Source organism: Eriocheir sinensis, chromosome 4 (assembly GCF_024679095.1).
Source record: "Eriocheir sinensis breed Jianghai 21 chromosome 4, ASM2467909v1, whole genome shotgun sequence".
NCBI lineage: Eukaryota > Metazoa > Arthropoda > Malacostraca > Decapoda > Varunidae > Eriocheir > Eriocheir sinensis.
The window spans coordinates 27667022-27679221 of record NC_066512.1 but is presented as its reverse complement, the minus strand read 5'-3'; the positions used below and the strand labels follow the sequence as shown (position 1 = coordinate 27679221).

The following is a 12200-nucleotide window of genomic DNA, read 5'->3' as shown; positions in this document are numbered from 1 at the left end:
AATATACCGTGTCCCTTCTCAAAACCCTGTACAATTTCCCAACCAAGTGGTTCCCAACCTATGGTCCGCGGACCGGTGCCGGTCCTTGGCTTATGATTTGCTGGTCCACCAAATTGCTTTACTATTTTTTTTTTTATAGTGACTTTGTTTTGTTCATGATTTAAGAAAAATAATAATCTATCAAAGCATTTTTTTCCAAATAAGTAGTTATAATGAAATAAAAACTGAATGAAATGCTTAGAGCATGGTGTAACACCCGCCGGACAGACGAAGACGAAAGAAGAAAAACAAAAGAAAAAGAAAGAAGAGAGAGAAGGAGAGAAAAGAAGAAAGATAGAAGAAAGAAAGAGGAGCTAAAGCTAGCGAGAGGGAGATCGGATTTCTAATTTCATTTGTAAAATATGAGATATATGAGAAATATGAGAGTTTTGGTGTACTGGCAGACCTTGCAATAGGTACATGAATCTATCGCCATGACAGCTAGTCTTTTCCATGTCTACTGTACTACTAAGTGCTGTAGTTAGTGTGGTAGTTTTTCCCTCATGGCGTCCATATGAATAATTTAGCCTTTATAATCACTGTACTTTATATAATGTGAAACATTACATTAGATGGTATTGTCCCACTGAATTTTAAATTGCTAAAAAAATAAGATATATATTTGGACTATATAAATGTCAGTGTATGCTTGGATCTATGCCTGTGGTACTGGTCCACAGATTTTTTTTTTTCACTTGCTCGACTGGTCCGTGGCTTTGAAAAGGTTGGGAACCACCGCTATAGCCTATAACCTACCTCTTTATTCTACATCGTCCCTTTAGAGTATTGCACCTTTGCATTATATTTCCCTTCACAATTATTATAGTCTAGTGCCTCCCTAGTGCAGAGGGTAGCGTGCCTATCTACGAATCCCGGGTTCGAATCTCGGCCGGAGCAGTCGTGCACAACTCACCCAGCTGTTATTTCCTCTTCCGGGCTGGTCAATAAACTGTGGTAATCCGGATGTCACACTAGTCCCTGGGGTAATAGGTTCTTCCCATGGGGGTAATTCTACCTCCATGGTTCTTCTCACCACAGGCTCAAGGGCTAATGCGACGAGATGAGCACCGAGGCCACGCGCAGCTATAGCGTATACTTCAAACTTTACCTTTATTTCAGTTTAGTCTCTTGTTCTATCTTCCCTTCATGCAACACAGTGTCCCTCCACAACACAGCTATATTCCCCTTCAAAAATTACTATACGTTTCCGCCTCTGTAATAATTGTGGATGACTTCAGCGGTCCACTTCACCCTGTCCTCCCTTCCCCAGTAACGGCTCGAGCTGCAACATCGGGATGGGGCTGCCGGGCGGCGCCACGGCCATCTGCCGCCAGAAGTACGTGTATCGCCGCATGCTGGTCCTCGGCACCAACAAGATCGAGCCCGAGGAGGTGCTCATGCCCTCCTGCTGCGTCTGCTACACCACGTGAGTTTGGGTTTATTTGTTATTATTGTGTTCTTTTTTTAATTTTATTTTTTTTCTTGGGTTTTTCTTCCTTGTTTGATCGGCGAACTCTGCACCGCGTCTGGTATATCACGTGAGTCTATGTTTTTATTATCATTTTTTTTTTTTTATGTACGCTGGGGAGGAAGAGAAGAAGGTGGGGATTGGAAAAAGAGGAGGAAAAGGGGATGGAGGAGGAGGAGGAGGAGGCCTATTTTACTTATTTCTTGGGTTTTTCTTCCTTGTATAATCGCCATACGTTTTATATTGCGTTGGGTCGGGAGGGCATGCATTCTCCTTTTCAGACTCCATATAGCTACAAAGATGTCACTGTATTTTAGAATGTTGTTAGGGGGATGGAAGGGCTAGCACCTCCCTTCTCCCTTGTTGTATACGTATTGTAATAATAAACAAATGTCAGTCAGTCAATCAGGAAGGCTTCAGTAAGGTTTCAGAAACACAATTCCCCCTAAATAACCAATGACGTCCCCCTCACACCTGACAAGAGTATATCGAAGTTAGTATCCTCGTTTTTTTAAGTTACTTTAAGCATGACAAAAATCGTCCCTCCTTGCTACAAGCACTTAAAACATCCCGTCCTGCATGTTCTACTGTTACAACAAAACAAACAACCAACCAGTCATTAATATTCTTGGTTCCCTCTTTCTACAAACACTCAAACTCCCTTGCTGCATATCCTGTTGCAACAATAAAAACTAATCAACCAGTCATGAATTATTCTTGGTCTTTTCTCACTTTCAGGTACCAGAACTTGCTGACTCGCTCCCGGAACGCTACAGGAGGCCAGACTCCAGCAGCGGACGCCTCCGCTGCCCCTCCAGCCCCTGGCGCCCCACCACCAGTCGTCCGCCGCATGAATTTAAACTTTGGCAGGTCCATGGGCAACCGCAACCCCATCATCGCGTTCCCAGGCCGTCGCTAAAGGGATGTGAATGTGCTGTCCTCACCCCTCACGCCGCCCAGTCTAGCCTAACACGAGTCTTCTCAAGCCCGTAATCTTAAACGTATCGTCGCCTCAGTTCGTCTGTTTGAAAAGCCTCTCACAGAAGTTGCTGGGATTTCCATGGACTAGTTGTGAGTTCAGTGATAGTTTTACACGCGTTCTGCATCTTGAACGGGAAAATCACCTATGAAAATCCGATTAATCTCTGTGGCCTTGGAAAATTGCCGCACTAGGAGCCCGATACGATTAAGAATATGGAGTTCAATCACAGCCTACATAGAGAGGTCATTCAGCTATCTTGGGTCTTATGGCCAATTCGACAGTCCAACACCGTGTCATTGTAAGCTCCCAAACCAAACTATATTCTCCACAGTGATTCGCTATTTCTACTCAGTACCAGGTACTAATAAAGAGATTCCCTGTGTGGTTTCCTAAAATTTCCTTCTCCTTTTTATCTCAACCCCAAACACTAGGGGCCAGTTTCACAGTTTCCCATGATGGGTTAGTAAGCTCCCAAACCAATACCAGAAGCTTCGAAATTTCCTTGTACAGTGTCTGGTGTTTATATTCAAGTTCACAAATTTGATGAAACTGTACAGGAAAAGTCTTGTGTATTTAGTGTGACATCGAAGACCTCCCCATTATGGATTGTATGGGATTGTATAGTTTGGTTCGGGCTGTTACGAAGACACTGTGTTGGACTGTGAAACCGGTTCTAGGGCTACAATGAGTTTTGGTCGTGTTTTATGTTTGGTTGGGGAGCTAACGAACGTAGTGCATTGGATTGTAAAACTAGCCCTTAAATTCACATCACCATCACACAATGAGTCTCAGTGGCATTGATAAGTATATTAAAGCAATAACCAACCCCCACCTGTTATCACATTAGGCATTGTTTTTGTCCCCCTCTTGTTTTTGTATTTATTCTCCTTCCTTTATACTGTCTCTGTCTTATTTATCATATCCTTGTTGGTTCGTCGATGAGGCTCTGTTTGGGTCTTTATCACTCTTTCCCTTTCTATCTGTTTTCCCTTGATGCCCTGTCGTGGATCTCAATAATAATAATAATAATAATAATAAGGAAAACGTGTACCTGTCTAAGATAATTTCAATGGACAGGGATGATAATAATTCCTCATTTTTTATCATTACCTAGGTCAAGTAATGATGTATGCAACAATCCTAATGTCCTCCATGATATATTAAAGAAATGGAATAGTATTGTTTTGTGGGAATAACCATTGTGCTATGGAGTTATGAAAACCTAAGATCTGAGGGGGTTAAAAGACGTCCGAGGTAGATCTTGAGTCCATCCGTTCATCCGGATAGCTATCGCCCATTGAGAGAAAATATAAACACCCACCTAGCTATAGAGTTATCCAGCCATAGACCCAGATGCCCCCAGAAGCATTCCCAGAGAGAGAGTTACCAGATCTTATAGTAGGAGTGTTATCACAACCAAACTCTTAACTAGCCTGTCTATTTAATCATGACCGTGTTTAATGTTGTTGTATGTACGTACTTATCGGATGTAATTCTGTACGCGTGAATGTTGTCTGTTTTGTGAATGTCTCGTAATAAAGTCTGGTTAATTATGACGTATAAACACTTAAGGGCAGGTAAGGATACAAGAGGACGGTGGATGAGACCGATTTACCTGTTAAACTTTTAATCATTCCTTTTTTCTGTCATTGTTTTATGATGTATCAATACGATGTAACAGTATAGCCTGAGCGCCACGACTCACAAAGCAATACGGATATACTAGGGATGGTGAGTTAGTTTGTTTGTTTAATAGGTGTAGAAGTGATCAGCTGACTCAGTGGCAGTGTCCATGGCTGGTATACTCAACAATGGGGCTGCGTGAGGCGTGAGGGAGGTGGGCGGACTTAATATTTAGGAGTCAGGAAAGGTTCATTCGCTCATATAGTCATCAACACAGCTATGCATGGTAATGATCCCTTGGTGGAGTCATTCATCTGTTCCTGGCATTCACACACACTCTCAACACCTTAATTCGTGAAGAAGGTGTATATTGACGCGGTACACATGCATACGTTTCTTGGAACATAGAAAGTACTCATACGCAGGTTACTATATAGATAACGATGTGGAGATGTATACTATAGTGATGTTCCTGTGTTCAGTGGTCATCATGTGTCTCTTGGGCCCTTATTCTCAAACGCTTTCGACTCCCACAATATTTTCAAAAGCCACAAAGGAGATGAGTCTGGTTCTCTTGAATGTTTTTTTTTTTTCACTTGTTTTTCACTTGTTTTTCACTTGTCATTTGTTTCACTTTTTTTCACTTGTTTTTTTTCTTGTTTTTCACTTGTTTTCTCCATTGAATGTTTTTTTTTTCCACTTGTTTTTTTTTTCACAATTAACCACAACCAAAACCTTACCAGTTGTGGATGTGCAAGTCCCGAGGCGTCTGAGAGCATGGACCCTATTATTATGTCTGTTATATACTGTCTCCTCAGCCTGTGTGAGTTTGTTAAGGTGTGTGTAGTACCGTGTCTATTTTACCGCTACCAAACGCTATTTTATTACTAGTACGTTTGTATCAAGTGTGACTTCCCCAATAAATGGAAAGCTTTTACAGACGTTGAACCATTGCTTAATCTGTTAACCGAAGTATTTTTCTTTTTAATTATTTTTTCATAGTTTTCTTTCCTAATTTCCCCGCTGATGATATATTTCCTCACTCAGTACTCTACTTTTTCTTGTGTCCCTCGATGAATTTTTTTTCTCTCTCTCTCTCTCTCTCTCTCTCTCTCTCTCTCTCTCTCTCTCTCTCTCTCTCAATAATTCTGATCCCCTTTAGTAACTAACGCCCATGTGTTTTCACCTCCTGTCTCAGTCAATTAGTTCGTTGGTTAGTCAGTTTGTCTGTCAGTTAGTTAGCTAGTCAGTCAGCCAGTAAGCCAGTTAGTCATTTAGGTAGTTAGGTAGTTAGTCAGTCAGTAGATCAATCTCTTCATGTTTGCCCCTCTCAGTAACAATGTCAATCTACTTCCTTAAAAATATTCTCCCTTCAGCCCCTATCTTTAGTCCCCTTCTTCCAGGCACCGTAGTCTATTTCTCTACCCTGTAATATAAATCCCCCCATGTGACGGAGGTGAGCACCGAGGTCACGCTCAGCTATCGCGTATGCTCTCAACTTAACTCTCCCTCCCCTCTGATTATGTTCTCCCACTCCCTCTATTCTTTGTTTTCCCTCCCTTTCTACCCCTCCCCCTCTCCCTGCTTGTCCCTCTTCCCCCAACAGCAGTAGGTGACATTGCAGGCCTACTACTGTTATAATGGAGATGGTTAGGTCATGCGGTCAGCCTCGTCATGCTCTGAACTTTGCTTTCCCTCCCTTTCTTTCTTCCCCCTCCCCCCTGCTTGTTCCCCTTCCACCAACAGCAGTAGGTGACATTACAAGCCCACTACTGTTATAATGGAGGTGGTCAGGTCATGTGCTCATCCACGTCGGGCTTTGAACTTTCTGCTTCGAGAAATTGACAAACGGGACTATGGAAGCAAAGGGCAGTGGGTTGTCTAACGTACCAAGAAACATTTGCACTTTATCTGGCTATGGTTTGTCCACCCTGTCCATCATTCAACGCTTCCTGGATTGGGTGAGAGAAAAAAATAGCAAGAAAACAGGAAATTGTAGACGCTGTAGAGCTGGGAACCCCCACAAGAAATAATCAAGGCTTTCTAGAACTAATATCGCTTACTCATTTTATATTTGCAAGTTTTCACTCATGCACAGCGTCAAATACATATTTCGGTGCATGGTTTATCAGTTAAAATACTTAGATTTATTTTAACACCACGAAAAATAGTATCATGACCTAATTTTTGTAATGGTGGATGTAAATCAGAGCTCGGATACCAGTTAGCAATAGTTTCGCTAGTTATTTATTCATACACATCAACCACGTAAGAGTTGGGTAACTAGTTTCTCTGTTTCGATATCAAAGTACACACCAGTAAAAGAAAAAGCGGTAATATGACCAAAATTCTGTAATATTGGACATTTTGCTGGACGCTCCCCCTTTCCCCCCTCCCTGACCCCTCGTGTGGGTGGGTCACTGCATGCAAGATGTCCAGTTAGCAATATTCCTTTCTTTTTCTCATGTTTCTTATCCACACCAGGCGTTAAATACACTGATTGGTGACTGGCTTATCTATTTGCATATTGAATTATTAACCAACACCAAGAAAGCTCAGTAAAATAATCTAAATATTGCAATAATGAAGGTAAATTAGCGTTCTCGTGGAGCTGGTGGGCACTGTATAATGCAAGGTGTCCATACCACTTAGCAATTTTTCTTTCTCTTTTTTTCCTTATTTTCTATTCATACAAGGCATAAAATACATAGCTGGGTGACTAAATAATCTATTTAAATATTAAGATATCCCCCAACACCAAGAAATAGCAGTAATATAGCCTAAATACTGTAAAAAATGGATGTAAATGGCGGTCACTGGCAGGTCGTGACTAAGAAGAAAGAGCTGCGGAATCACTCCACGTTCTCCCGCAAGACGAGGCTGTTGTAGGGGATTGTAGAAGCTTCACAAACCTTCCTGCATCACACTTGGACGTCCCAGGAGTGAAGGATCAGCCGGAATTCCTGTAGGAGGCGAGGATAACGGTAAGTAACGAGAGCCTGTGAGGTCTGGGAAGGGAAGGAACTTGTTGGAGGCGATCCTGTTGTTTTGGTGAGAAATATTTTTAATTTTTATAAGGACGATAATTACCTCTTGGGTGCTCTAAGTTGGTTTCTGAGGCTATATTGATACTGTGGAAAGGTCTAAGGTAGGATAAAGGTGATAAAAAGGATGTGTTTGAAAGTAAAAGAAGAATGTGGGTGGAGGTAAATGGTTGGCTTGCCTTCTATTTTAGGGGTAAGTATTTAGTTTTCAAGGCATATTATTACCTCTGGAGTGCCTTTTGAACATTTTGGGGCATTAGGGATGTGTTGGAAGCCTTAGGTGAGGGTAGAAGTGATAAAATGCTGCAAGTTGAGTGATTAAAGTAGTTCGTGTCATGCCATCAACTTTGGGAAACGTTTTCGTGTTTTTAGTTCATTTTGACGTATTTTTAGGCCGTGAGGGGATGTGTATGCTTTAGTGATGACAAATAACCTCATAGTACGTATTGAAGGTGATGAAACAATAATGCAATACGTGAATGAGTCAAAATTGGTGAAATAAGACTAGTAAGACCTTTCGTGACCTTGGTTCATGGGTTAGGAAATGCTTTGCGGGTGTTTGGCCTTTGCGATACTCCAATTTGTACGCATCTCTGGCACGGCTTTGGTTATAGGTGAGAGCCAGGGTTGTGAGGAGCAGGTTGGTGTAATAATATATAATGAGGTTCCTGGGGGTGCCTGCGGGGGAGTCTGGGTGATGACGCCACTCTAGGAAAAGTTATAGGATTCCCAGAAGGCGAGCCGCTGCATCCTCCACAAACCTGTTGGATAATGTTTTTTTTAAGACCAACACACATACATTGATTATTTTAGCTCAGTTTGGAGGTTGATAAGCATAACCTTTATCTATATTCTTCAATTATCTTTCGTATGACACACTAACCAGTATGTCATCAGTAGAAGTCTCGGCTCCTGGCTTCCTTCCTGTACCCGGTCAGTCTCCTACACCACCAGGCAGGGTTTGGACTTTGGTTAGCTTGAGTCTTTCAGGATAGTACTTCTGTTCCAACCTCTGGAGATTTATATGTAGGTAACTTTGCAGAAAAGGGCCTGTCTTGCTCTGTTTAACAAAGCTGTATATATGTTTATTATTGTTTTCATTAGAAATTACCACATTTTTTTTTACACTCCCTCCCCCAGTCATCCAAACTAACCAAATCTGCCTGCCAACTTAACCTCTGGGATAGTAACCTATTGCCACCATATTAGTAATTTATTCTCTCAATTTTGACTTATCCTCACCAGTTTTGGCAGCTCTACTTAGCAATGGTCCATCCAGATTCTTAAAGGCAGATGCCTCTTTATGAACACTGTGAAGAAGTAATTCTTTAAAACAGACAATTTCTCTGAAATAATGGGGAAGGAATAAAAGTATATTTCATATAATTCCATTTCAGCTTACTGCCAGTCATTAATCAGCATCCCATCCCTTTACAGCATCAAGCAGCAGGATGCAGGGTATGCTGAAGGTAGCGGTGTTGGCGGTGTTGGTGGCAGCCGTGGCAACGCTGGAGTTGGTGCCCACAAGGGTGCAGCAACCCCCCCAGCGGACACAGGCCCCAGCAGAGGTGGTGCGAGCCCAGTATGCCCAAACCCTTTACAAGGCCACGGACTACTCGGTATGCACTTTCTCATACATAGACACTAAATATTGCTAAATCAAACATTCAGGCCACATATTTACTTGACAGTGGTAGAATGCTACTATTGATGAAACATTATTGTCAAAGCAGTTTTCTTTTTTATTCTTTCGTTTCTCTCCAGCCTCACTCACTCTCCTCCTCCCACAGACCTTGATGAACACAGTGGTGCCACTGTGGCCGACGCACTCCACCGAGTTCCAGGAGATGGCCACCACCACTATCATGAACCAGACCATCTCCACCTCCGCCGTAGAATTTTCGACAGTGCTCAACACGACGGTGCTCTTCTACAGTGACGCGGTAGCCACCAACACCTGGGAGGGCGCCACCACCGCCTACCAGACCATGGACTTCCAGCACCAGAGTGTGTTGTACACTGACCGTGACAACAAGACTCACACCACGGTGGAGGACAACAAACTCCCCCTAGTCTAATTTATATGTGATTGTTAATATGTTGATGGACTTTTACTCAAATGCATACTCCCCCAAAAAAGTCAAAAGTGAACAGAATTTTATGACATACAATTTGCCATGAATTACTTTTATTGGACATTACAATTTTGGCTCAGTCTTATAAGAAAATTTTAATAAATATAAACACACACACACACACACACACACACACACACACACACACACACACACACACACACACACACACACACACACACACACATTGTGGTACAGTAGACAGCATCATAGCCTTGCCAACCTGGCAGGGTGAGCTTCACACCTTGCATGGGCAGAAAGGTTTTTCTCTCCTGACAAGGAACAGTTATTGTCACCCCTTAAGCAAGGGGGATGTGGATGTGTGAGAACCCAGCTGTGTTCATAGATTGGCTGTTGAGGTCCAAGGCTCTAACTGGGAGTATACTGGGTGGTGATCACATGATCAGACTGTGGGTGAATTTCACAGATTGCTACTTATTGGGAGTCCCTCTCTATTCTGTGAGGTGAAGTTACCACCCAATGCTACTTCAGAATCTCCCATGCTAATGATTACTTAATGAATGAAACTCAGTGATGTGTTCTTATTTATGGACTTTACTGTAATGACCAGGTAGGGTTTTCAAAGGACTAGTATATACTCATGTAAAGGTCCATCACATGGACAAGTTGACTCACCCCTTATCCAATTTCCTAAACTTGCCCTTAGTGCTAAAATTGACCTTTATATGAGTATTTAGCAGCTCCTTCTGATATGCTTATTTTGGAAAGGTAGGATGCAGATTGGTAAGTGTACCCCCTATTGGCTTTAGTGCTTTTATAGTACTTTTTTTTATTGGGAAGGGACTGGGTATTAGGGTGAACTATTTATACTTTTAGAGTAAGTGTGATACTAGTGGTTTGGGGAGTAGGTGTCCAGCCTGTATGTTTGTCTGTGATTTTGTAATTAAAGAGCTTTGCTATGACTTGTACTCTCTTCATCCCAAAGAGTGGAATGCCCCAGTTTGGTGCATGCCTTGGTAATGAGCAAAAAGAGGATAAGTGTAAGTGATTGTTATCATTATTATTGAGAATCATGAAAGGACTGTTAATTTTTAGTTGTCTTGCTACTGTGAGTAATTATCCAGTTTTGTGAAGTTTGGTAATAGCAGGTAATGGATAATTAATGTAAATAATGTTCCAGTCATGAGTATCTTCAATTCTTGGTAGTAGGATGATAAATGTATATAATGTTGAGTTTTCAGAGTTAATACTGAGAGATAAGACCTGTACTATGATGCTTTTTTCCTTCTATAGCTTTTAATTTGAGTTCCAGCCTTTACATTTTTTTTCTTTACTCTCCATTCCTCAATACTAACATTACATTCTTTAGCTTATTATAGCTTTACAATGTCAGATCTATGCCTTCATTATAAAATCTGCTGCTTAGTGTTGGAGCAAACCAAAGAGATATTACAGAAGAGTTGCTCCATGTTCTTTTCATTTGTCTCACTGGGGTATTTCTTTGCCTGACTGAAGTATCGCACATTGCTTCACTTCTTATTTTCTATTATTAGTGTAGAGAGACTGAGAGACCCCACAAAATCAAAACAAGTAGTACCACAAATCCCTTTATCTTCTTTTCATTTGTCACACGATGATAATTATTTGCCTGTCTGAAGCCTCATATTGCCTTACTTTGTTTTTAATTAGTGATGTGCAGAGTAAGGCTTGAATCCAGATGAGTTATAAGCAGGTAATTCAGCAGAAGAGGAGGAAGAGTACCTTGCTATAGTCTCATATTGCTTTACTTCTTGTTGTTATTAGTGAAGAAACTGCCTCAAATCCAATCAAACCAGGTGAACTATAGGGCAGGTAAGATAGCAGAAGAGGAGGAGGAGTGCCTTGCAAAACTCACGTAATGCTCTACTTCTTGTTTTAATTATTAGTGTGAAGACTGCCTCTAATCCAATCAAACCAGGTGAACTATAAGGCAGGTAAGATAGCAGAAGAGGAAAGAGGAGAGGGAGTGCCTTGCAAAACTCACATGCTCTTCTTGTTTTAATTATTAGTGTGAAGCCTGCCTCAAATCCAATCAAACCAGGTGAACTATAAGGCAGGTAAGATAGCAGAAGAGGAAAGAGGAGGGGGAGTGCCTTGCAAAACTCTCATATATTGCTTTACCTCTTTGTTTTAATTATTAGTGTAAAGACCCTCAAATCCAATCAAACCAGGTGAACTATAAGGCAGGTAAGATAGCAGAAGAGGAAAGAGGAGGGGGAGTGCCTTGCAAAACTCTCATATATTGCTTTACCTCTTTGTTTTAATTATTAGTGTGAAGACCCTCAAATCCAATCAAACAAGGTGAACTATAAGGCAGGTAAGATAGCAGAAGAGGAAAGAGGAGGGGGAGTGCCTTGCAAAACTCTCATATATTGCTTTACCTCTTTGTTTTAATTATTAGTGTGAAGACCCTCAAATCCAGGTAAGCTAGGGGCAAATAAGACAAAAAGAAGAGGAGGAGTGCCTTTCTATAGTCTTATATATTGCTTTACTTCTTGTTTTAATTATTAGGATGGAAACAGACACTTCCATCTCTCACATCAACCATTTCCAAAGGCCTAGAAGGAGCTCAGTCGGGTTGTCATGAGTTGTATATTAAGGTTCATGGTGCAGAAGGGTCAAACTACCACCAGAGTCATAAAACTACCCCTGGAAATGCCCACAACTCCTATGAAAGTCTTGCCAAATACGTGTGCTTGGGCGTTGAAATGAATGCTTATAAGGATATAGCAGAGAAGTCCTTTGAGTCACATAAACTTATTTCGAAGGCCAAAAATTAAGGAGATCAGTCGGTTTGTCATGAGTGATATATAGGTTCATGGCACAACAGAATGATATATAACTACCCAGGGTCATCAAACTACCCCTGAAAATGCCCGCAACTCCAATGAAAGTCTTGTCAAATATGT

At 41.4% G+C, this 12200-nt stretch overlaps 2 protein-coding genes across 3 annotated transcripts in view; both read left to right on the top strand.

Annotated features, from left to right (window-relative positions):
- Positions 1-5049, top strand: part of LOC126981618 (uncharacterized) — a 38390-nt gene extending 33341 nt beyond the window's left edge. For both annotated transcript variants that reach the window (XM_050833058.1, XM_050833066.1), the window contains exons 6-7: positions 1310-1465; positions 2246-5049. In XM_050833058.1, coding sequence (XP_050689015.1) covers positions 1310-1465; positions 2246-2426 — 337 coding nt within the window. In that variant the 3' untranslated portion in view covers positions 2427-5049. The remainder of the gene's footprint in view (positions 1-1309; positions 1466-2245) is intronic.
- A 1878-nt stretch (positions 5050-6927) lies between these two features.
- On the top strand, positions 6928-10214 carry LOC126981607 (uncharacterized). The gene is made up of 3 exons (XM_050833049.1): positions 6928-7096; positions 8594-8775; positions 8947-10214. The coding sequence occupies exons 2-3, from the start codon at positions 8608-8610 to the stop codon at positions 9232-9234; spliced, it is 456 nt and encodes a 151-aa protein (XP_050689006.1). The 5' UTR covers positions 6928-7096; positions 8594-8607; the 3' UTR covers positions 9235-10214.
- The last annotated feature ends 1986 nt before the right edge of the window (positions 10215-12200 follow it).

Bases quoted from the DNA above. Each gene is read 5' to 3' on its own strand.
- LOC126981607 (XM_050833049.1), top strand. From the start codon at position 8,608: ATGCAGGGTATGCTGAAGGTAGCGGTGTTGGCGGTGTTGGTGGCAGCC. The intron at 8,776-8,946 runs GTATGCACTTTC...CTCCTCCCACAG, and splicing joins ACAAGGCCACGGACTACTCG to ACCTTGATGAACACAGTGGT.